A 26,699-nucleotide genomic window follows, 5' to 3' on the forward strand; every position below is an offset into this window, starting at 1 on the left:
ATTAGTGACTGTCAATACAGATTGATAACCGACAATATAGTATGAGTGACTGATTGACAGTACAATATTAATACCGGCTGACAATATAACCTTAGTGGACTAACAACACAGTATTAGTGACTGATCGTCAATACATTATTAATAAACGACACTACAGTATTAGTAACTGGTTGACAGCATAGTATTGATAAACTAAGCAAAGAAACGATGACTTCTCCCATTGATACTCATTGGGTGATTTAACCCATATTTTCAGAATAGCTTCCTGCCGTTTGCATGAAATGTTACAAAAAGATACCCGGTTGTGTTTTATGTTTTCACAATAGGTTCAAATAGTGCACTACGTAGTATGTACAATAGTATGTTCTGTAATCTTGTCATTTGAAGGAGGTGCCCCAGTATTACAGATAGCAGCAGGTTTCTCAGTCGCTGCTTTGATTCTCATTGGTCTGATTTACACAACCTTGGGAACAATTGAAATGATTGTTATATAGTTCAAATCTCCTTTCTCTGAGGCTGTCCTCTTCAATAGTATATATAGGATTTCCTTTCAGCGCAAATAGTGTATATAATGTCATTATTTCGAAACTATACCCCATTCAAGTTTAAGGGAAAACGATTAAAAGCTGCAACAGGGTGAACAGCAGAGGTTTAATGGTCTTAGGTGAACATAAACATCACTTTAATAGGAATGTCCCTGATTCTATGTTTTATTTTCAACCAAGAGTTGTTCTTTCTCTCGTGTTAATGTCCACGACTACTTCAGCTTATACAACAGCAAACCTATCTCTTTGCTCTCCACTGCCGATGTGTAACTCACTAGACTTTCAACTAATTAAATATTTATCATGCAAACCACACACACTCTGTCTGTTGTTTTCCTGAGCCATTTTCTGCAGGGCTGATCTCTAAAGAATCATCATAAATCTAAACTTCAAAATCTGATTGCAGTTTCTCAGGAAATACACGTGTGTGGTTCGGTCGGCAGATTTATTTCTTAGCGGTGATGTTATGCTTTCTGTTGCCTGCCAAGAGGCTGCATCTTTAAATGGACACCACATCGGCCTCTGCAGACAAAAGCTGGGAAATACCGGGGCCAACGTGCATTTTCCTACAGAAACAGGGAGCAACAACCATCCTTTTCAGTCTAGTTTTGTCGCTACTGTTGTGCCTTGATCAACCACCAGAATCTTAAAGCTACTTACATTTCTTTAAATAGCTCCAACATCTGCAACCCCAACCATCACCCTTCCCCAGTTCCCCCTCTTTTTTTCTGGAAGTTGTTGTTGGGATAGATTTCCAAATATCTATAAATTCAGTAGCCCTCCGATATCTGGCCGAGATGAGCCCAGACAATTAACTTTCATTTATATAGCGCTTTTGACGTACTTATGTGGAAAGTGAGAAAGCTGTAGAACTATCAGGGGCATTAATAGCCCTTCCCTGTCCTGCCTTCCACGTAGACACTTTCCAGCAGGAGGTTTTGACAAGAATGGGACTGTGACCTCTAGTTGGTGTGAGATTTACTGGGTTTGGCACCCTCTGGTAGGTGCCTTTACAATTCTACTCAATCAGCAATGAAGAAAATCAAATGGCAAAAGTTTGCTGGGAATTTATTAATGTTCTGTAATCTTGTAATTTGAAGGAGGTGCCCACTATTACAGATAGCAGCAGGTTTCTCAGTCGCTGCTTTGGTTCTTGTTGGTCTGATTTACACAACCTTGGGAACATTTGAAATGATTGTTATATAGTTCAAATCTCCTTTCTCTGAGGCTGTCCTCTTCAATAGTGCTGACATTTAAACCAAGCCAAGTTTAGATTGCCCACTGTTCCCATTGTAAATGGCTGATGTCATTTGACTGACCACTTCGATTCATCATAATTCCCTAGAAAGTTCTTCAAAATTAGATTGCACTGATCCCACATGTCCTCTATCTACCCAAATCTGAAATCGCCATAACCCAGCATCAATATATTTTAATTTAATTCTCAAGACTTGTTTCTAACATAATTTCCCAATTATCAGCAGCTCCGATTTGCTCTGACAAAACGTTCATGGAAAAACTATAGAAAAGGAACAGTCTTTGGAGGACCTACCCCTAATCCTAGTGTGATTCCCTCCTCCTCTGTTTCCTCCCACTTCTTCTCTTCCCACTGCAAGATAATATTGTTGGGCTGCTAGTGGGCAGATTGAAGATGCAAAGCTTCAGCCTGAAAATATTCTTTCGTGACTACGCTGCCAAGCCCAAAACAGAAGTTACATTAGGCTGGGCCAAAACACATGTTGCCATTTGTTATAGATGTAACATGCCTGGTCATAATAGAGGGAACAGCTATAGTCTCCCTTGTTTCATTACCACCCATATAAAATATAATAGTCCTGAATTGGTGTCAGCAGCAAAGCAATGGCAATCACCACTGACCTTGAAGAAAGCTGTTCACAAAGATCTAACAAACTCTTTTTTTCCCCTTTCCTGCTTGCAGTTTAAACCTGGTGTCAAGGCAACGAGGTGCCTTGAGGTGCTGCAGTAGTGATGTCAGCAAGCAGGTAAGCAGCCAATCACATTAAAGTATTCAAACACTGCAAACCAGGAAGTTAAAAGCACTTATTAACCTTTGCTTTTAATTTAAATCATCAGGTGGCATGGTTGTATTAAGATTGTATTGAGATGGAAGCTGAAATAATGATAAACAAACTTTAGAAGTGTTTTAAAAATATATGTGGAACTTTTTATAGTTATGGAGGAATTTGACATTCCACAATAATAAAATTAACATTTCAGGGCCAGAGAGGATGTTTAGTAGTAATTATGGTGTTAGTACACTGGTAGAAACCCAGTTAGATCTCATGTGACACGATATAAATTTTTCAAGGTTTTTCAAGATCAGAAAAACTAACAGGTTACTTGTTTGTTATTATGTTAGTTCTGATTGATTGTAGTCTGGGAGTGCATCAACAGTGCGCCATATGGAGAAGCATAGAATCACTGACAGCAGCTTCTGGATTTCCATGCTATTCTGCAATGTGTGGTCTGTCTCAGTAAAGCAATGACAATGAATGTTGCCATTTTAGTCATCATTACCACTGCAAAGTATGGACCAACATATGGAATAAATGCAATGACTGTGGACAAGCCAGTACCCCACTGGATCCCTCACTTGAATGCTGATTCATTGCTCATCAGAATGCTAAAATCTAACTGAATTGAATGTATATTCATGAACAAGAATGGCAAATTGAATAACTCATTAATTCATATATTCATTAATGAAGGACATTGATTTGACAAAGCAGAATTTATATAATACTGCATAAAAGGAGGGATCTATGCACAAATGGCACCTGGGAGATAAGGTTTGGCTAAAGATTGTGTTTTCTGGACAGCCAGTTAAACTGCATTACCTTTCTGTGCCAAGGTAGTTAAAAAGCTACATTGCAAGAACTTTTGCAAATCTGTGAGTTCAAACGTAACAAACTTTTTTTTTCAGAATTATACATGGGATTATTCTTCTGCACCAATCCTTGGCATCTTGTTTTTAAGGAATAAACATTTGTAAATATGTTGGGGCCACATTTTAAACAATAGCAATAAAAAATAACACCCAGCAGTGGAAACAGCAGAGTTTTGATTATAGCCCAGCAAACAGAACATTATCAGAACACCAAGCATCTGACAAAAAGTCCACACTATGATTTCTCTTTAAAGGTACAGAGATCCTTTCCCTGCACATTTCCAGCATTTTCTGTATGTGCATTTTTTTAAAAAATAAGATGTGATCCAATAGCTTGCATTTATTTAACATGTTTAATGTAGAAAAATGTTATGAGGCCCTTTACAGAAGTCTAATAAAACAAGCAAAACTATTTTCTTTCTCATTTTTTTCTTTTACTCTTGTACTCTGGAAATATTAAATCGCTGCCAAGTTACAGCTCCATAGGCACCAATCACCTTCTGGTGCCTTGTGCGCTTGAGACATGAGAGAAAATGTTGGTAAGATATCACATAGGATATTACAGTCAGCCATGTCTTCACCATGTGCAAGGTTTGGTGGATAATGATCAAAAGTATAAACATTGGCCAATTTGTTTTTCCCTAACCCAGAATATTGAAGTTTACTTCATTACCCTTTCCACCATTCCGGTTGAGATTAGTTAACTCAAAAAAAAAAGAAAGAACATATGTTAAAACAGTGTGTTTCACATCCCCAGGATGTCCCACTCACAGTGCACTCACTGTAATTATGTAGGCAAACAAGAGAGCCAACATACCACAAACTACAACTGAGATGAATGGTCAGGTCATCTGTTCTTGACCATTTTGGTTGAGGAATAAATGCTAGCCAGAATATCAGAAGAACTTCCCTGCCCTTTGTGTAATGTGAGGTTATCTTTTATATTCACATAAACAAGCAGACAAGACATCAGTTTAAGATCTCTTCCAAAAGATTGCACCTCCATCAATGAAACATTCATTCACTACTTCACTGTCAGCCGAGATTATGTGCTCAAATCCTCAAAGGAGCCTTGAGCTCAGAATCTTCCAACTTAGAAGTGACAATACTGCTACTGAGCCAAACTGACACCAATTCAGCAAAGCAATCAAACCTGGAGCCATTCTAGTCTGTATAACTCAACTACTCACTGGATAAATTTTCTCGATTATTGGATTTCATCTTTTAAAATCAGATTTGGGATAAGCAGCATGACGCTACAGGACAGGGACAGGTGCACACTCGAGTCATGCTGGACTGGGATGTGGGAAGAGAAACCCAACAGGGAGACTGATAGCTCAACATGCCCTAACAGCTTCTTACTTAGAAGGTGATAATATTATGGAAAAGGAGCACATTTATCTAAAACGTCAGCAGAGGAATGTTATTTTAAAAATAGTGTGCCACTTCTACTTAGAATCAAAAGCCTTTAATTGGTGACTTGTTTGTTATTGTGTCAGAATAATAGCTGCCTCCTGGGTGGAGGTTGCGTATTTATCATGCCTATTTTGTTTTTCAAAGTATTGCAGTAATGGTATTATGCTATTGGCTTTATTCCGTCCATAGGCACATTGTGTAATATCTGTTAGAAGACACAAAGGGATTGTTGGAGATGAGATATGGAAACTGGGATTTTGTAATTTAATACCTGGAGTGTTTGAAGTTCAAAGGTGTGCTGCTTTTGTTGCAGGAGAGAGAAGACCAGGAATAGGTAGTTTAAATTTATCGGTTCATGTGAAAGCATTTCTTTTATTTTATGTTGCACGCTGGTGTTGAATGTTTAGCTAACAAAATGTTTCGTAGCGCTTTTTGATAAAAGCTGTTCCCTATTAAAAAGCTCTGCAGAAGACAGCTGTAGCTCTTCACCGGAGAATCTCTTCATATATAAAGATATAAAAGACCAAAAAGCACCGGCCCACCATCCAGACCTTTTCTCGGGCTCCTACTTATCATTTTTCTCACACCACCCACCCTTTGCTGAATCACTAATTGACCTCATTTTTGAACGTTGAATGTTCATTGATTGTGCTTATTGTGTTTGGCGCTGTTTATTTCAATCACCGTAAGTCATCCTTCAAGCTGCTGTGGTGAAACTCATGGTCTCACACCGCTATTCAGTAAGTGTGATGTTCAGCCACCGGACTGAAGTTGCACAATCAGTTGCACAGTTGCCCAGGTGACAGTAAAGGCGGCCACAAAGGAATTGTATGCCAATGTATTTGAATTTGTGCCCCAAACCCTGTTGCTCTTGTAACAAATTCCTAATGTTAGCAAAGCGTGATCGGGAGCATTAATCCTCCCGCTGCATGCAAAGTTTGGACAGTTCCCAAGTGGTTTACAGTTAGATACTTCTAACATGTGACTTCAGGCTAGCAGGTGTTATCCTACCCTTTACTGGGGTCTCACACCTCTTCACTCTGGTGGACCCAGCCAGTGGGTCTGACACTCAAGCTCGACTGCCGTTTTTGTATTGACGTGCAGCCAAACACCGTTTCCAATAACATGAACGCAGCAGCAGAGCTGCAGATATTTAGTTGGTTCTCCTCTTGCAGAAACACGTTCTAAATTCACAATATCGCTTTCCCTTTGTAGTCTTTCTGAACACTTAGATCCTATTTCGGGCCGTTATTAATGAATGAAGGTAAATTCAGAAAATGTATCCGTGAAAGAATGACTTCTGCCGGTACTTGAGTGTGAAAGTTTTGTTCAGCCACCTGCAGAGGCGGTTTATGCCACAAAAAGTAATTCAGGTTTACACAATCTAAAATGCCCGTACACTCAATTGATTACATGCTATCATTTAATTTTACAAACCTAATCCTGGTAATACGTATGCGATCAGAGTTCGTGTCTTACTTTGAATAACCTCAAAACTCTATTCCTTGCCCCAAAATAATTGTCCACTTCTCAGTTTCCAAAACGCAAAAAGGTTTAAATTTGCTTATCTAAAAACTGCCTAACGCTAATGGCTATTAATGATTTAGTGAAGTCTCAGCAACAATCGACAGTTTCTTCCAGTCTGCAAATACGTGAAGCAGTAGAATCGTGAACAATTTGTTGTTACTTCACCATAATTTGCTCCATCCTCGTATCTGATCATCCAAGTCCACACTACAATGGACAATGTGCAGTGTTCCGGCGCCATCTACTGACCGCAGTATGCTACACCGGCAGATAATCCTTAGCTCCTTCCCTGGATTCGTGCCACATCTAAATTAACCAGCTTTCCGATTTTTAAGGTGATTTGTGCCCCTCACACTGCAGGATGTAATTGCTGTGATACTCATTTCAGTCACTCAGTCTCAGCATAGTGGGTCAGATTCAATGCATGCAGGAGACCATAATGTGAACTGCACATCGGGCGTTTGACACTCGCAGTGTGGGACACTGGGGCTAACCACAAGGGAATAATGCACCTGCAGCGCCGAGTCTGTGCAGTTGCCCACTCGGCTCATTGCACCGTCCAAAAACATCAAAATTAATGTTGTGCCCTGTTATGAGTCGAGAACGCTCCAACAGCGTCCAGTTAGTCCAAAACTGCAATAAGGTGGACCACTCCCCGGTCCCCCACTCGCGCCCCTTTATGTTGGTTCATCGCTCTCCGAAAAGCCTCAAGATTGCTCCAAGTACCTGTATTTATTTATTTGACCCAACCGGGAAAGATATTTCACTATTTAACTGATTTGGAACAAACTATCGGTTGCTTACATGTGCACTCTTTCTGCTAAATCTGCTCGTTTCCCCAGGGATGTTTCATGATAGCCTGGTTATGGAGACATCCTGATATATTTAATTATTCATCTACGCAGGACCGTGAAGTTGTCCCTGAACAAGGCCCAGACACCGCAAATCTCAAAGGTAACTACCACAAAACTGCAAATACTTCTGCAAAAACCGAGATAGCAATTCCTGGACACGCCTGACTGCTAGTATCACCTTAACAGATAACTCTCAATCTGTCTACTGGACCCTGCCAAATGATGACAAGAGAATGCCATATACTTTTAACATCCCATACAGCCACCTACTCCAAAGCATTTCCCTTCATGGGCACAAGGGGTTTCCGCTCCATGAATGTTAAACTGCTCTGGAACCATAGGTACAGAATCATGCTGAAAAATGCCTACTATCTCACTCATCTGAACCATCCCCACCATTTCCCACACCCTTCCATTGGCACCAAGTAACATTTGTGCTCATATCTCGCACTAGCCCAACCAGGACACATTATAGTATCATTTAAATTAAATGTTATTAACCATAACCGTGTACAGGGTACAGTTAAGTGAACTATATGGTGTGTGTCACAGTACAAAAGATTTTCCAGTGGGAGAAGGGAGTGACATGGATACCAACTGGACATGGATATTAACTGTCACTGTCCATTTGTGGAAATTGAGATATCTGGAATTCTCTCCTGCTGGGTAAGTAGATGGCTCTGCATGTACTTTGGTTATTGTTATTTGAGCGTCACAACTGGATATTACAGATGTGGAGTCATCGAGAGGCATAGCCATTATTTGTGCCACTCAAAATGCACTCCCTCTTATGTGCATTCCCCAGTTGTATGCAGATCCAAAAAGGGCTTTTTTTCTGTAAGAGAGTAATTTGCTATTCACGTGCCCACTAGACATATGTGGGAAGATATGACACTCTGGTGTCTTGTGCTGACGTCATGAGTCACAGTGTTAACAAATCATTATGCTAATGCTACATAATGCCTTGGAACAACATAAACATAATTCTTTTTTTAGAAAGCACATGAAGAGTTGGCAAAATGAATTGGTGCACCAAGTTTACTGTAAAGTGTTAAGATGCACTGTAAATCAATGTTAGGATATTGAGCTATGTATCAGCACACCTGCCTGAGCTACCCATGTAGCTGAATAAATTTCTTCCTCACTTGCTCCCAAGTGAGAAAACATACTCCTGAAGCAGTTTATTTCCAGCAATAATGTATTACATATGCATGATCATTTTTCATCCTAGTGATGTACACAAGACAATGGCCCTGATATTTACAGAGAGCTGGGGAGGCAGGAGAGACTGTTTTGCATTTGGTAAGCCTGGATAAATGGGTTTCCCTCAGGCCCTGCCGAATTTAGTGGCAGTAATTGATTAACAATCTTTGTTTCCGTTCCCTGGCTGCTGCCAGCCAGATCGAGAGAATGACTAGCTATCGGTGGGAAAGCCATAGCCAGGGAGCAGAGAACAAGGAGGGAGAGTCAGAAGGCAGAGGTTCAGGCAGTGGGGGGCAACGTCAGAAGCTGGGGGTTAAGGCAGGGAGATCAGAAAGGCCAGAGGATTGTGGCAGGGGGGCAGATTGGAGTGGAGGGAAGAGATTGAAAAGCAGAGAGTGGGGCTAGGGGAGGGGGTGCAGATCAGAGGCGGGGAAAGGAAATCGAAAAGGCCAGGGGAAAATTGAAAGGAACAGAGGAGGTCAGAAAGTTTGATGTCCAAGATAGGGGAACGGTGGTGGGGGGGGTCAGGGGAGGGGGAAATCCAAGGACAGCTGTGATGTTTCAAGAAGGCCAGGTTGGTGGGAAGATTGTGGCACAGGTGTCTGATGGCGGTCATTGGGCAACTGGCTGATCCTGGGAGTTGTTTACAGGTAAACTTGGGGGTCAAGGGGAAATACTGCAAATTGCTGGAAAGGCATTTACCTCATGGTTCCAGCAGTCCTCGTCTCCCTTTACCCCCCGGGTTTCTTGAGGCCCAGGAAACCTGGCTGACCAGGTTAAAACCAAAAATGGAGAAAAGACATGAAGAATGCAGCCTCACTAAAGTGCCTGTTATGAGCTACCCCACTTCCTGGAAACGGATTTGTCACCCCCACCCCCAACCCATCTTCCTGCCTTTGTTAAAACAAGAAATACATGGGTTGTGTTCATGTTTGTGATTCCTCCAATGTTCTAGTTCACATTAACCACCTAGATTCCATTTCTTTATTTTTCAACTACCCCAAGCTTAGTACACAAAGGATTTATTTTGCATGATTTTAATTTGGAGGTTGTTTCATTTTCAGCTGCTTCATCAATGACCTTTCCTCTATCATAAAGTCAGAGGTGAAAATGTTTGCTGATGATTGCATAAAATTCAGTCCCATTCATAACTCCTCTGATACTGAAGCAGTCCGTGTCCATATGAGGCAAGACCTGGACAACATTCAGGCTAGTGCTGATAAGTGGCAAGTAACATTCATGCCGCACAAGTGCCAGGCAATGACAATCTGCAACAAGAGAGTCTAACCATCTCCCTTTGACATTCAATGGCATTATCGTTACCAGACACCCCAACATCGACATCCTGGGGGTTACCATTGACTAGAAACTTAATTGAACCAGCCATATAAATACTGTGGCTATAAAAGCAGGTTAAGGACTGGGAATTCTGTGATGAGTAACTCAATTTAGGATTCCCCAAAGCCTGACCACCATCTGTAAGACACAAGTCAGGAGTGTGATGGAATACTCTTCACTTGCCTGGAAGAGTGCAGCTCCAAAAGCACTCAAGAAGCTCTACGCCCTCCAGGACAAAGCAGCCCACTTGATCAGCACCCGTTCCTCTACCTTAAACTTTCATTCCTCCCACCAACAGCGTACAATGGCAGCAGTGTGTACATCTACAAGTAGCACTGTAGCAATTCGCTAAGGATCCTTCCAAACCTGTGACCTCTACCACTTAGAACAACAAGGGCAGCAGATGCATGGGAACACCACCACCTGCAAGTTCCCCTCCATGTCATATATCATCCTGACCTTGAAATGTATTGTCGTTCCTTCATTGTCACTGGGTGAAAGTCCTGGAAATCCCTCCCTTAAAGTACTGTCGATGTACCTACACCATATGAAGTACAGCAGTTCAAGAAGATGGCTCACCATCAACTTCTCAAGGGCAATTAGGGATAGGCAATAAATGTTGGCCTTGTCAGCAACACCCATAGAATTAAAAAAAAAGAGATAACCACCCGGAAATAAGAAAACATTCTGTGAATTGAAAAGTCTTAGGTTTAGACCAGGGCCAAATGATTTTGCCACCTGAATTGTGAAAAGATTTGTAGGCTTTTTTGTCTATAACATTACAAGCATTTAGGACAAACTGAATAACCAAATGTTTCAGGAATTTGATTATATTGAAGTATTTATTTATAAAGTCACAATTCCATTATTTAATTAAAAAGCAGTAGCCACTTTTGGCACATTGTTTTTTCATACATGTTTATAAACACTGATGAACCTCCACAAAGTACTGAACAAATATTAACAAACGATAAAAAGGTCAAAAATCAACAGAATAATAAACTAAACTGAAATTGGATTGGAAACTGTTCAAGAGAACATACTGGTCATAAGGGCAGAATCCTCAATTCCTTGATGAATCTTTTGGTCATCTGTCCTAGTATCTCCTTATGTGGCTTGGTGTAAAATTTTGTTTGGCAATGCTTATGTGAAGCACCTTGGGATGTTTCAATGTGTTAAAGGTGGTATATAAATGCAAGTTGTTGTTGTAGTACATGGTGGCCTATGTACTTTGCATGCTGTTGATGACAATGCTCGAAAATGGCTGGATTATGTGCGAGTCTGCATACCCTAAATTACACATTTTTCACTTGTGTCATACCTTCAGTACCAGCTTGTCTCCCCTATGTATCATATGGTATGTTATAGAGATTTAATTATGGCTTAAGTATGAAATCTGAAGTAGCACGATGCAAATCAACTCAATTCTTCAGGTTCTTGACAAGCAAATTGACTGCAGTAGTTTGTAAAGCCCATCGGAAATTGAAATACCAGATTAGAATTTCAACTGGAACTTTGTGTATTTTCTTTACATTTCTTTCCCATTAGAAATCATTACTTATTTGAACATTCTTAGTTTCATAAAGGGAGATCCATCGTTAACCCAGTGCATGGCTACATCAGTGAATTACTGCTCCAATTTACAGTGTATATCAACTGCAGCTATGTCATGTGTTGTACATGCAAAAACATTGGAGAAATCTTTAATAAGTCCCATACCACAACTCTTCCCTCAGTATAAAGATAAATTATCCATATCAATTGCAGAGTCCAAAAACAACTCTGCACTCTAATCAATAAACAAGATTCCTGTAAATTCACTATTTCAAGCCAAAACAGTGGAGCAGCAAACTTTAAATAGTAGGTCAAAAATTCATAGCTGCTTGGCATCTTTTATTCTTCTACACTTTACAATGTCTGTTATGTTGCATTTTCGTGTTCAGTTAAGCATGTCCTTGAATATATAGTGTTTTGGATAAATATTCATAATCTTAGAGCTGAATAAAATATTTACCATAGATTAGCCAGTGTTCAAATCTAGGCTATAGACTTGAGTGTATCTTGTGCACAAATGATTTAGCCAAATATCATCAGATTTGGCTGGACCACATCAAGCGCTCTTCTCCATCAAGATTGTCCACCATTCCAGGACCATCATGGAAAGCCTTACCCTACTTCTCATTTCTTTTCTCCCATTTCTTTGAATCCCTTTCACAGACCCTTCACCCTCACCAAGTGCAATGGGTGCATGGTACACCTTTGTCCCAAAAATTCAGACCATCCATTCCACTATCTCTGCTGTTCTCCCCATCCCCCTTCCCCTTCCACCCCATCCACTTGCCCACCAAGCCAAACCTCTCCTAAACTACCCACCCTGCTCTCGCCGGAACCTCACATTTCTTGATAGTTTCTCTCCTACCTTTTCTCATGCCCTAAGTTCATCTAGTTCCTGACACCCCCCTCCTGCTCCTAAATCCTTGCTCCTCTTTCCACCAACTCCATGTCGGAATCTTTCCAAACTGGTCCAAACCCCATCACAATACCAAAACAACCCAACTCATAAAGTCATAAATCACATTCTCTGATAATACAACTGTGGTGCATTTTCTTGACCTCTCTGCAGCCTTGGGCATGATCGACCATACCATCCTACTCTAACATCTCTCCTCTAATGTCTAGCTGAGTAAAATATCCATTACTTAGGTCCACTCTGACCATCAAGCAATGGCTTCTCCTCTAACCTGGGCACAGCCACCTCTGGAAGTCTTTAAAGATCTATCCTTAGCCCTTTCTACTTGCTCATCTACATGCTTCCTCTTGGCAGCATCATCCAAAAAATATGGTGTCAGCTTCTAAGTGTACACTAACGACACTGAGATCTGGCTCTCTACCAGCTCTCTTGACCTGTTCACTGCCTCCATGCTGTTAAACTGCTTGTCCAACATCCAATCTTGGAATGAGCTAAATTAAACATTGGGAAAACAGAAGCAATTATCTTCAGCCGCCGCCACAAACATGTTGGTCAGAATTTTACGCTGGCGGGATTTTACAGTCCCACCAAAATCAATGGGGTTTAGAATGGCTCACTGCATTTTATGGCCCTGTATGTTTGCCACCAATTCTTTCTCCCTCCCAGTGACACTCAGTGACCAACCTTCCATATCCTCTCCAACACAGGCCACTCATTTCCACCTCCATATTTTCATCCGCCTCCGGTTCTTTTTCAACCTATTTGTTGCTGAAATTCTAATCTTTAGCTTCATCACTTCCAGACTCAGCTATTCCAATGCTCTCCTGGCCATCCTACATACTCTGTAAATAATAGCTCACCCAAACCTCTATATCCTATTCTGCATCAAGTCCTGCTCAATTATTAGTCCTGTTGTTACTGACCTTCAGTGGCTACCTGTTTCTCAACACCTCCAATTTAAAATTCTCATCCTCATATTTAAATCCCTTCACCGCCTTATTTAACCCAATCTTTGTAATCTGCTCACCCACCCACACAGCACCCCCGCTCTGCCCAATCACTTGCAGTCATGCCTTTTGCCATTTTTCCCCACTCTCTGGAATTCCCTCTTTAAACCCTTCCATCTCTCCACCTCCCTCTCCTCCTTTAAGACCCTCCTTAAAAACCACCTCTGACTAAGGTTCTTGTTCTCTCTCCTAATATCTCCCTATTTTGCTAAACATTCATTTTTGTCTGCTTACTATGTTAAAGGCACTAGATAAATGCATTTGTTGCTGTAAACTCAACAGTTTGACAATTATATTCTAATAATATCTGATTGCCTGTATGCATCAATTTAGTGAATTTCCCTACTTTTAAACATTTGATTTGCCTTGATTACGCCTACTGAGGGTAGCAGGCACACAGAATGTACTCTGGATGGGGGACTTCCACATCCAAGACCAAGAGCTACTGATGGAGCTGGTCAAATCCTGAAGGACATATCTGCTAAATTGTGCCAGCGGCAGGTTGCGTGAGGGCCTGCTGCAGGTGGTGAGAGAACCAATTAGAGGGAAACATTTACTTCACCTCATCCTCACCAATCTGTCTGTCGCAGATGCATCTGTCCATTTCAGTATCGGTACGAGTGACCGCCACACAGCCCTTGTGGAGATGAAGTCCCATCTTCACAATGAGGACACCATCCATTGTGTTGTATTGGCACTACCACCGTGCTAAATGAGATAGAATCAGAACAGGTTTAGCAGCTCAAAACTGGACATCTGTGAGGTGTTCTGGGCCATCGGCAGCAGCAGAATTGCATTCAGCTACAATCTGTAAGCCTAGGCTTAGCATAACTCTTACTCTACCATTCAAATCAAGTCAGGGGATCAACTTTGATTCACTGAGGAGTGTAGGAAAGCACTTCTACACAGATATACCATAAATAGATGCCAAGCTGGTAAAGCTACAGCAAAGGACTATATGCATGCTAAACAGAGGAAGTAGCATGCTTTAGATGGAGCCAAGCAATCCCACAACCAAAGGATCAGATCAAAGCTCTGCAGTCCTGTCACATCTGTTCCTGAATGGTGGTAGACAATTAAACAACTAACCAGAGGATGAGGCTCTGCAAACACACCCATCCTCAATTGTTTCTGATGATTATAGAGTCCAGCACAGCAGTGCAAAAGCCAAGGCTGAAGCATTTGCAACCATCTTCAGCCAATAGTGCCGAGTGGATGATCCACCTCAGCCTCCTTCTGAGTTCCCCACCATCATAGATGCCAGTATTCAGCCAATTCGATTCACTCCATGTGATGTCAAGAAATGGCTGAAGGCTATGGATACCGTAAAGGATATGGGCCCTGACAATATCCCAGCTATAGTACTGAAGACTTGTACTCCAGAACCAGCTGTGGCCCTAGCCGAGCTATTGCAGGACAGCTACAACACTGGCATCTACCCAGCTATGTGGAAAATTGCCCAAGTATGGTCTGACCACAAAAAACAGGGCAACTCCAATCCAGCCAATTACCGCCCCATCAGTCTACTATCAATCATCAGCTAAGTGATGGAAGGTGTCACTGACACCTACTCAGCAATAACCTACTGACCGATGCTCAGTTTGGGTTCTGCCAGGGCCCCTCAGCTCCTGACCTCATTTCCGCCTTGGTCGAAACATGGACCAAAGAGCTGAACTCAAGAGGTGAGGTGAGAGTGACTGCCCTTGACATCACTGCAACATTTGATCGAGTACAGCGTCAAGGAGCTGTAGAAAACTGAAATCAGTGGGAATCAGGGGAAAAACTTTCCACTAATTGGAGTCATACCTCGTACAAAAGAGGATGGTTGTGGTTGTTGGGCGCCCAACATCTCAGCCCCAGGGCATTGCTGCAGGAGCTTCTCGGGATATTGTTCCAGGCTCAAACATCTTCAGCTGCTTCAATGGCCTTCCCTCCAACATAAGGTCAGAAGTGGGATGTTTGCTGATGATTACACAGTGCTCAATACTATTTGCAATTCCTCATAGAGTGAAGCAGTCCATGTCCATATGCAACACGAGCTAAACAACATTCAAGCCCTGGCTGTTAAGTCACAGGTAATATTCATGCCACACAAGTGCCAGGCAATGATCATCTCCAACAACAGATAATCTAACCATCTTCCCTTGACAGTTAATGACATAACCATTCCTGAATTTCCCCATCATCAATATCCTGGGGATAACCACTAACCAGAAACTTAACTGAACAAGCCATATAAATGCTACAAGATAATTCAGAGGCTGAGAATTCTGCAGGACCCTAAAGCCCATCCATCATCTACAAGGCACAAGTCAGGAGTGTGACAAAATACTATCCACTTGCCTGGATGAGTGCAGCTCTAACAACACACAAGAAGCTCAACACCATCCAAGACAAAGCAGCCTGCCTGATCAGCATCCCATCCACCGCCTTAAATAATCACTCCCTCTACCACCAGCACATTGTGGCAGCAATGTGTATCATCTACAAGATGAGCTGCAGCAATTCACCAAGCCTTCTTCAACATCACCTTACAAACACAACCTATCACCAAGGAGAGCAGCAGATGCATGGGAACACCACAACTTGCAAGTTTCCATCCAAGTCACAAAACATCTTGGCTTGGAAATATATCGTCGTTCCTTCACTGACACTAGGTCAAAACCCTGGAACTCCCTCCTTATCAGCTTGTGGGTGTGCCGACATCACATGGGCTCCAGTGGTTCAAGAAGGCAGCGCACCACCACCTTCTCAAGGGCAATTAGGGTTGGACAATAAATGTTTATCTTGCTAGCGAATCTCACAACCCAAGAACAAATAAAAAAAAATCTGAAAATATATTTTAAGAATGGTGCATTTAATATGGTACATGTAACATTTAAAAAGACAATCTTATTTGTCCTTACAGGAGTGTTAAAAATGTGATCAATAGCCTTTTAAAATTCAACAGCAAAATTTAAACAGATATATAAATTAAGCTTATATAGGTATATGATGTCATAGTTCATCATGATATCGTGTAAAAGGCCATCTTGGGTGCTGTGTTACTCTCTGTGCAGCAGACAGCACAAGACGCATAAATTCAGTTACATCAAAAGAGTAGTTGGTAAACTTAGGATGGTCTCCGAGGGTTGGATGATGACCCTACATGAATTAAATTGGAAAGAAAGTTGAAGAACTACTAAATCAAGAGATTCTGTCAAATTCTAGAGATGGGGGAAATTAAAGTAGTGCAATAAGGAAGAAGGCATTGTTCTTCACTGTAGATATCAGACAATGACAAAGGATTCTTTTCAAGAACAGTAGCAATAATTTTTTGTATACTGTGATGGAATGGATACACTTCAAAAAGGTCTCTTTAGCAGGTTTTCGCCCCATGCGATCATTTGGTTATTCCAGTTGAACAGATTGAGCAGGACTGGGGACATGAATTTAAACTGCCAGAGTAAGAATAAAATGGATGTTAGGTAGTTCTTCCTTTCCCAGAGGATATTCAACCTCTGGGATTACATTGCCAGCTAGTATGGTGGGCCATGACTCTGCATGTCTTTAACAGAGAGCTGGATCAAGTTCTTGATTGAGGCAGAGATCCCATCATATAGAAGGTAAACATCTGTATAGATAACATTTGGTCCATGTAATATCCCAGACTGGTTTCAATCATCTGAGACGGATGGAGTCAAATTTTACAGATTATTTTTTCCCTTATTGGATTTGTATTTTTTTTCATTATTTTGTCTCTCCCAGGAGATTATTTTGAGGGGAGTGGGGTGGGGGAGGCGGGGGTCGGGGGGAGAGGCACTGTCTAGTCACAATGCTTCAGCTATAACAGTGTATGGGGCAACCTTGATGAACCAGCTGGTCTTTTCCTGCTCATCAATTTTGTATATGCATATGTTTATGCTTTCTTTTTGGAAAAAGAGGCAGCTAAAATATTGGACTCCATGAAGGGGTTTTATAAACAATGATTTTAAAAGCTGAAACTTACAAACTCTAAAGAAATGAAGGGCATCTATAGGTAAGCACCTACTTATAGAGTTATCTTCTGCCTTAAACACATTGTCCTAATGTTTACATCATTCTGTTTACTATTGGGAACAATGACAATGGCGTACTTTATAAACGGGCCATGGTTGGTGCTAGCATATCTCTACAAAGCACAACCACCACCTAGTCACAGACATACCTTATTTTCTATTAGCGTCTAGGCAGATTGCTCGAGTCGAGCTCACTATTTAACAGGAACAATGATGAAAAATGAAGACTAATTGATTAAGAATGAGATTACAGTTAAACAAAATTCAAACCTTGCAGATTGTTACATAATTGGGTCTTAATTAATTCATTTTTTTCCATGCATTTTAAATGGTAGATAGGTTTTCCAGGTATTCTGAAGGGTGCTATTTCATAACATTACAAGATAAATTTTAAAAATCTACAGACTATCCCCTCCATTCTTCCCTCTTTCTTTTCCTTTTCTGAGTTAATTTTCTGGACCAAAGAAAATTGAGGGGAGATTTGATAGAGCTGTACATGATTCTGATAGTTTGGATAAGATAGACAAAAAAAGCTGTTCCTGTTAGTTGATGGTACATGGTCTAAGGGAGATTTAAGGTTTTAGACAAGAGATGGAGACAGGATGTGAGGAAGAACTTTTTTCACACAGTGAGTGATGATGACCTGGAACTAGCTACCTATGATGGCGATGGAAGCAGAAATCTGGATGGGCACTTGAGGGAAATAAATTTGCAGGATTATGGGGATGGAGCGGGGGAATTGGGCTGACTGGATTGCTCTATGAAGAGCTAGCATGGACTTACTGTGCCATAATGACTGTATGAATTTCATTTCAGTGGAAATCAAAATCACATGAAGTATCTCAAGATGCTGCATCTTGATCTCTCTCACCAAGACACATGGAGCAGTTAATAAATGCATTGCATGGTGTGCCAATGCTCCATAAAGACAATGAGTGCTAATTCAAACTCTATTTGATGTAAGTTAGCCTTAGTCAGAATGATAATCATGCTGCTGCAAAGGGGATGTAACTCACAACGAGAGGTGAAAAAAATTATCAGCTGGTAGCATTTGAGAATATTTTCTCATGTGTACTGTTAAAGAAATTGTTTTTTTCTAACTGTCACTGGTCAATTAAAACTGAATAGAAAAAGTATGTTTTCTTAATTTTTACATATAGAAAAATATGGCTCTTTGTCTCTTAGGTTTACTTTGGTTAAGGTTATTTTTCTTTATTCTTTGATTAATTTTTGTAAAGCTATAAAGTTAAATCAGTTCACTATCACATTATTTCCTTTAGGTTAATTTATTGAATATGATTTGAAGACCTGGTTGTAGATCACAGGTGACAATAAAATTATCACAAACCTTATCCTGAGATATGACTTTGTCACTTTTTTCCCAAGTCATATAATGAATTCCTCGGAGTCGAGCCAAATCCAAATAGCAGCGCTCATCTTCACAGTTATACCTGAAAAAAGAACTTGCATTAATATAACAACCTTATCAAATCTCAAAATGTACCCAAGTGTTTCATAACCAATTCATTCATTTTGAAGTGCAGTCACTTTTATGTCGACAAATGCAGCAGCCATTTGAATGCAGTTATATTCAATAAATAGTGAGATACTTGATGAGTTGGCCTGTTTTTATTGGCGGTTGAGGGAGGGACATTACTCCATGTGAACTCCTTACTGTCCTTTAACTTATTCTGTAAGATGTTTTTACATCCACTTGTGCCACCAAAGCAAACAGACAAAGCTTTGGTTTAATGTCCTTTCCTACGATAGCACCTCCATCAATACAGCACTCCTTCAGCGCTGCATGAAATATCAGCCCAGATTTGTGCTCAAGTCCTGGAATGCGTCTTGAAACTACAACCTTCTGACTCAAGTAAAAAAAGTCACTAAATGATATAAGCTGATACACTGGCACCACACATTTACTGTAATGCCTGTTATAGTGCTTTGTCTGCATTGATCAAGAGAAAAATCCACTGCGCTCTGTTCCACATAGCTTGATTGCAAATGGTCACCTCTATTCTAAATGGCATTAACAACAGAAAAAAAGGAGTGCAAAAAATGTGTAGCCATTGCTTCACAAAGAAACAGCAAATTCAGCAGAAAATGGTAAATAACTGATTAGTGTACTGCAATTTTTTTTCAATCTATTAAAGTAATTCATTGCTTAATACTGAGGTAGGAGCTAAAAAAAAGTATAGAGTAGTGCTGTACAAGTATAATTAGTCAAGAAACAAGGTTCCTAGCAAACATAAATAAGGCCCCGAGCTAGCGTATTTTTTAAGGGAGTAACTAGCTTAATCGAGAGGGATGTCATGGCAGGAGAACTCAGACCCATGATATGCTCCTCCTGCAGGATGTGGGAAATGAGGGACGCTTCCAGCGTCTCTGGTGACCATGTGTGTGGAAGGTGTGTCCAAATGCAGCTTCTAGCTAACCGGATTTCGGAGCTGGAGCTGCGGGTGGACTCATTGTGGAGCATCCGCAATGCTGAGCAAGTCATGGATAGCACGTTTAGCGAGGTGGTCACACCATAGGTGAAGATTACACAGGCAGAAAGGGAATGGGTGACCATCAGGAACAGTAAAAAGACTCAGGAAGGTAATGCAGGAGTCCCCTGTGGTCATCCTCCTCTCTAACAGATATACCGCTTTGGATACTGTTGGGGGGGATGGCCTCTCAGGGGAAAGCAGCAACAGCCAAGTTCACGGCACTGTGGGTGGCTCTGCTGCTTAGAGGGGAGGGAGGAAAACAAGTGGCAAGGCTATAGTGAAAGGGGATTCAAAAGTTAGGGGCACAGACAGATGCTTCTGTGGCCGCAAACGTGAATCAAGGATGGTACATTGCCTCCCTGGTGCCAGGGTCCAGGATGTCACGGAGCGGCTGCATGACATTCTGGGGAGGGAAGGTAAGCAGCCAGTGGTTGTGGTACACATAGGTAAATTAAGGGATGAGGACCTGCAAGCTCAGCACATGAAGTTAGGAGATAAATTAAAATGCAGGACCTCAAATGTAGTAATGTCAGGATTACTCCCAGTTCCACGTGCTAGCGAGAGCAGGAATAAGAGGATAGACCAAATGAACACATGGCTGGAGAGATGGTGTAACCGGGAGGGATTCAGATTCTTGAGGCACTGGGACCGGTTCTGGGGAAGGTGGAACCTGTACAAACCGGACGGGCTGCACCCAGGCAGAGCTGGGACCAGTGTCCTTGCGGGGGCTTTTGCTAAATACTCCTCTGTTGGGGAGTATTTAAACAAGTGTGGCAGGGGGATGGGATCCCAGGAGTAGGATCAGATAGGTCAGATTCAGATCAGAAAAATGGAGGTAGAACATTAGCTAGGGACGTTGTGATAGACATGGAGTTACAGGAGAAGCAAAGTTTACAAAGTGTCCAGCAAGGGAAATTGACAGGGTTAAACTGTTTATACATCAATGCAAGGAGTATTACAAACAAGGTAGATGAGTTAAGGGCACAGGTAGACACATGGCAGTAGGATGTCATTGCTATAATGGAGACCTGGCTAAAGGAGGGACAAAACTGACAGCTTAATATTCCTGGTTATAGAGTCTTCAGACATGATGGAGTAGGAGATAAAAAAGGAGGGGGGGGTAGCACTAATGGTTAAAGAATCAATTCCAGTTGTGAGAAGGGATGATATACTAAATGGGTCAACAAACGGGCTTTATGGATTGAGCTTAGAAATAAAAAAGGGGCAGTCACACTACTGGGAGTATACTACAGACCTCCAAATAGTGAAAGGGAGTTGGAGAACAAATATGTAGGCAAATTTCTGCTTCTAAGAACAAGAGGGCAATAATAGTAGGAGACTTCAACTATCCAAATATCAACTGGGATTCAAACAATATAAGGGGCACTGAGGGAGAAAAATTCATGCAATGTGTCCAGGAAAATGTTTTCAACCAATTAGTGACAAACCCAATGAGAGGAGATGCAATTCTAGACCTAGTCTTGGGGAATGAAGAAGGGCAAGTGGGTGAAGTGACAGTTGGCGACCATATTTGGGACAGTGATCACAATTCAGTTAGATTTAGCATTACCATGGAAAAGGACAGACATAAGGCAGGAGTAAAAGGCTTGAACTGGGGGAAGGCAAATTTTGCAGAAATGAAAAGGGACTTGGCTGAGGTGGACTGGACAGCAACTGCTGGAGGATAAAACAGTGGAAAACCAGTGGGAAGCACTGAAAAGCGAGATCCTAATTGTACAAAGTAGACATGTCCCCTACAAAAATAAGAGTAGTACTGCCAAATCTAGACCCCCCTGGTTGTCTAGAGGAATATAGGGGGAGATCAAACAGAAAAAGAAAGCATACGATAGCCACAAAGAACTAAGCACTGCAGATAGCCTAGACGAATATAGGAAGTGCAGGGACGAAGTAAAAAAGGAAATAAGGAAATCAAAGAGAGGGCATGAAAAAAGATTAGCAAGTAAAGTTAAAGATAACCCAAAGATGTTTTACCAATACATTAATGCTAAAAGGTTAGTTAAGGAAAAAGTGGGACCTATCAGAGATGAAGATGGAAACTTATGTGTAGATGCAGAGGCTGTGGGAAGGGTTTTGAATGAACATTTTGTCTCCGTGTTTACAAAGGAAAGGGAAGATGTAGATATAGTAGTCCAGGAGGAACACTGCGAGATATTGGACAGGATAGTCATAAAGGGAGAGGAAGTACTCGAAGGGTTGAAATCCTTGAAAGTTGATAAGTCACCAGGGCCAGATGGATTGTTTCCAAGGCTGCTGAAGGAAGTCAGGGAGGAGATAGCAGATGCTCTGAGGATGATTTTCCAATCTTCACTAGATACAGGGGAGGTACCAGAGGACTGGAGAAATGCAAACGTAGTTCCATTGTTTAAAAAGGGATCAAAGGAAATGCCAAACAATTATAGGCCAGTTAGTCTTACATCGGTGGTGAGCAAATTAGTAGAATCAATCCTGAGAGATAGGATTAATTGACATGTGGAAAGGCATGGACTAGTCAGGGATGGTCAGCATGGATTTGTTAAAGGAAGGTCTTGCCTCACAAATTTGACTGAATTCTTTGAGGAAGTGACAAGAAGGGTTGATGAAGGTAGTGCAGTGGATGTTGTGTACATGGATTTTAGCAAGGCATTTGACAAGGTCCCACATGGCAGATTGGTCAGGAAAGTAAAAGCCCATGGGATTCAGGGTAATGTGGCAAACTGGATAAAAGGTTGGCTTTGTAACAGGAAACAAAGGGTAATGGTCGATGGATGCCTTTGCGAATGGAAAGTTGTCTCAAGTGGTGTTCCACGGGGCTCGGTGTTGGGACCCTTGCTGTTTGTCTTATATATTAACGATTTGGACATGAACGTGGGGGGCACGATTGGAAAATTTGCTGATGACACAAAGATTGGCTGAGTAGTGGATAGTGTAGAGGATAGCCATAATCTCCAAACGATATAGGTGGGTTGGCGGAGTGGGTGGTAAAGTGGCAGATGGATTTTAACATAGAGAAGTGTGAGGTCACACGTTTAGATATATAAGCATATGGAATGCTCTCCTTCATTGGCAGAGGCATAGAATATAAAAGTAAGGATATAATGTTGGAATTGTATAAAACACTGTTGAGGCCACAACTGGAGTATTGTGTGCAGTTCTGGTCACCACATTACAGGAAGGATGTGATAGCTCTGGAGAGAGTGCAGAGGAGGTTTACAAGAATGTTGCCGAGGTCAGAAAAGTGTAGCTACGAGGAGAGATTGGATAGGTTGTGGTTATTTTCCATAGAACAAAGAAGGCTGAGAGGTGACTTGATTGAGGTGTACAAAATTATGAGGGGAATAGATAGAGTGGACAGGATAAAATTGTTTCCCTTGGTGGAGAATTCTAGAACCAGGGGACATAGATTCAAGATAAGTGGCAGAAGGTGTAGGGGAGACATGAGGAAGAACTTTTTTACGCAGAGGGTAGTGGGTGTCTGGAATTCACTGCCCACGTTGGTGGTAGAGGCAGAAACTCTAAACTCTTTTAAAAAGTACCTGAATCTGCACCTTAAGTGCTGTAAGCTGCAGGGCTATGGGTCGGGTGCAGGAAGGTGGGATTAGAAAGGGCACCTGGGTGTCCTCGGGCTGGCATGGACAAGATGGGCCGAATGGCCTCCTTCCGTGCTGCAACTTTTCTATGGTTCTAATTTTCTAACTTAAAATGTACTCAACTTCCCCATCCATTTTTTTGGTTTACTTTATGTTGTACACTGTTTTGCATCTAAGAGGGTAATCAAGCAGGGAATCTTTTCCCAGGCCAATGCCAATTCCCATTTTTGGGCATCTGGTTGGATGCACATGAGAATAGACAAATAACAACTTCTCACCTAATTTTTTAAGCGCGGTTGTGTGAACACAAGATCGAGTTTAATTATAATACTGTGCACAGTTCAATAATATTCTGATATTAACTGCTTAGATCAGGCGAGTTCACCTGTCCATTCAGTACTCAAAGAACACGCGCTCTGTCCTATTTATTTTTATAGTTTTATATTTCTTATTGCTAGTTTGTCCTTTTAGAATTTTGTGGCCCTGGGAATTTTGCAGCTTTGTCTTATTGATGGATATATGATAAATCAGAATACCATGATCTGTTACTATCTGAAGATTGGGATACATTCAAACTAATGGTCACATGGATTTAAACTTTATGGGCAGAATTTCACCCGTGTCGGGCAGGCTCAGCGGGGGCTGGTGGGGGCAATCAGGAAGCCAACTGTGCCCACAATTGGGGCCGGAAGGTGATTTCACGCTGGCGGGCCAATTAAGGCCTGCCCAGCGTGAAATGCGAGCGGCAGTGCTCAGCGCTGCTTGTGCGGGCGGGGAGAGGAGGGCAAGCGCGGACTTCGTGCATGTGCGCGAATGCACGCTTCATAATCTCCCTGAGGCACAGAGCTGCCTCAGGGAGACAGGGAGTTATATTAAAAAAATGAAAATAAAAATGTAACGAAACATGTCCTCTCATCTGACTCTGGCATATGAGCAGGGACATGCCACTAATTAAGATTTAAAATTTTAATTTTATTTACATTTGCTTTAGGAAACCTTATCCTGCCAGTGGATGAGGCTTCCTAAAAAGTACAAAGGTCGCTTGGGCTGAAAAATCCAACTTAATTGATAATTTAATGGCCTTAACAGGTCTTTTAATTGTCGACGGGTGTGCTGCCGACTCCGGCGCACGCCCGCCAAATGAAATATCGCTCAACTGCACAATGACGTCGGGACACTTGCCCGACATCAACGCGCATCATTTTACACTTGAGCGGGTCGGGTGCACGCCCGCCCCCCCGAGCTAAAAATTTTACCCTATGTGTGTTCTCAAGGTTCCATGGTACTCATCAATACGACCCACAAAAACAAAAAGCTCGGACACCTCTGGTCAAGGCATACACTTTAGGAAAGAGTAAGGTATAGGAGGGCTCCTGGCACTCACAGATGCATGGGAACAAAAGTCGCAGTCTCCATGAAAGGCAGGGATAAAAGGGAAGGATTTTTTTTACTGAAACGTGAAGTAGCAGATGCAGCTAACACCTGACAGATATTCTAGATTAGGAAAACCTAACCTAACCTTGTAATCTATCAATTCATGTGCTTTACTGTAATTATGTGCAAACACAGTTCAATTTTTAAACAGATACATCAACAGAAGGTTGGTATTGCCACTTAAATAAAATTACACAGAAAAGCCATATTAACACATGAAGATTCGACTGCAGCATAAATGTTTATAAGAATATATTTTTAAAAATGAAATACATACAATTCAAAAACGACAGCCCAGACAGGTAGAAAAAGCAGATGAGTCAGTCCAGCTCCATGTATGGAGATAAAAATGTCCGAATTGTGCGTTATTTTCAGTTGCTCTAAAAATCTAATGTCTCTGAGAGAAGTAAAAGATGGGCAATGTAAAGACTACACTATACAATAAAACATAATATAATTAACAGTAGCAACTAAAAGACCATTTAGTCTCTTTCACCCATCACAATTTTTCACCTATTTTCAATGCAGCGAGGCAATGAAAGAAAATAGATTTAGAAACTATTCTGACTCAAGATAATACAATGTCTAATGTCAGTACTTAAAGCACAAACCAACTGGTAGCATTTATTTGATATCGCCAGATACTAGCAGTTGCTAGCCAATATGAAAGACTTTTCAAAGTTAATTTCAAACAAAATAAAGTTATGGATTTTATTCAGCACATCATTTTCTATAATGGTGTACCATTTAGCTTCAAAGCAATTTACTCTTCTGATTTTATTTGGATTTGCGTGAAACAAGTAGTTAGATCAGCGTATGTTCAATAATTTCAATATACGTCCAGATTCTTCAGGGTGCATGCTTGTTGAGAAGATTAAGGCCAACGAAATGATAAATAAGATACTATATTTGGTGTGAAATTGCACTTGAAAAGCGAAGTTAGACTAAAGAAAACATTATACATTTTATTTAAGAGGTTCTGATTGAAAAGCTAATCATGATTCCTGCTTAGATGATATTTCAGGGATTTTTTTGAAGCATGAAAATCATAAAGTACAATGCAATTAAATAAAAAACAGCTGTATCACAATATACTCCAAACAATTTACTGCTTTATTTGTCAATTTCATGTTTAATTTTTTAATTGACATGTTGATTTTTCAAAACTGAAAACAAGCATGAAATAGTTCTTAAAAATTCAATGCAACTTTAGAACACTGGCTCATTTAATGATGCAAACTTTATAATTTTGAGAATATTAAATGATATAACATAACATTTTTTTGGATGTAAGCTTACATAGCTTTCTAAATAGATATTATAGCAGGGAAATATTACTATAGTAGAAAATAGTTGTTTGGTAGTACAGAACTTGAGTATTACTGAAAAAAGACATGCTATCAAAGCTTTTTGTCTTTCACTCATCAGGACAGCTCGCAAGATAAACCAACAGTAAAGGCAACAACAACATATACTGCATAAGAAGAGAGTGCAGACTGGTAGGCAAGTGGGCTCTGATTGGTAGAAGCATTGCCCTGGAGAATATAGCAACGAACAGTTAACTGCCAGGCTTTTGTTTAAATCCAAACCAGGCAGGTCGACTCTGATTGGTCAAGGCATTGGCATGGGGAATGAACCAGGGAATGGCTGTCCCCAAAGCTTTTGTTTAGTTGGGAAGGGTGCAATGCGTGGACATACTCCTTCTGTCTGCAAAGGACAGGGCCCTGTGTGCGAAAATATGTGGCTTGTACCGTGCATAAGTGAGCCATACTGCAATCCCAACTGATAATCTTAAATTGGTTTTCAGCGTAATTCTAAGCACAGTCAGGGAGTAGAAGACCTACATTTAGCCTGGTGGATAGCTACAACATCACAGAGTTG

General features: G+C 41.1%; 1 protein-coding gene across 2 annotated transcripts in view; it reads right to left on the bottom strand.

The window, feature by feature from the left end:
* Positions 1-16,108: 16,108 nt before the first annotated feature.
* Positions 16,109-26,699, bottom strand: part of eogt (EGF domain-specific O-linked N-acetylglucosamine (GlcNAc) transferase) — a 98,696-nt gene continuing 88,105 nt past the window's right edge. For both annotated transcript variants that reach the window (XM_078543690.1, XM_078543688.1), the window contains exons 15-17: positions 25,096-25,215; positions 18,654-18,756; positions 16,109-16,412 (exon numbers count right to left, since the gene is read on the bottom strand). In XM_078543690.1, the coding sequence (XP_078399816.1) occupies positions 16,266-16,412; positions 18,654-18,756; positions 25,096-25,215 (370 nt within the window). In that variant the 3' untranslated portion in view covers positions 16,109-16,265. The remainder of the gene's footprint in view (positions 16,413-18,653; positions 18,757-25,095; positions 25,216-26,699) is intronic.

Source organism: Cetorhinus maximus, chromosome 6, assembly GCF_964194155.1.
Source record: "Cetorhinus maximus chromosome 6, sCetMax3.hap1.1, whole genome shotgun sequence".
Classification (NCBI taxonomy): domain Eukaryota; kingdom Metazoa; phylum Chordata; class Chondrichthyes; order Lamniformes; family Cetorhinidae; genus Cetorhinus; species Cetorhinus maximus.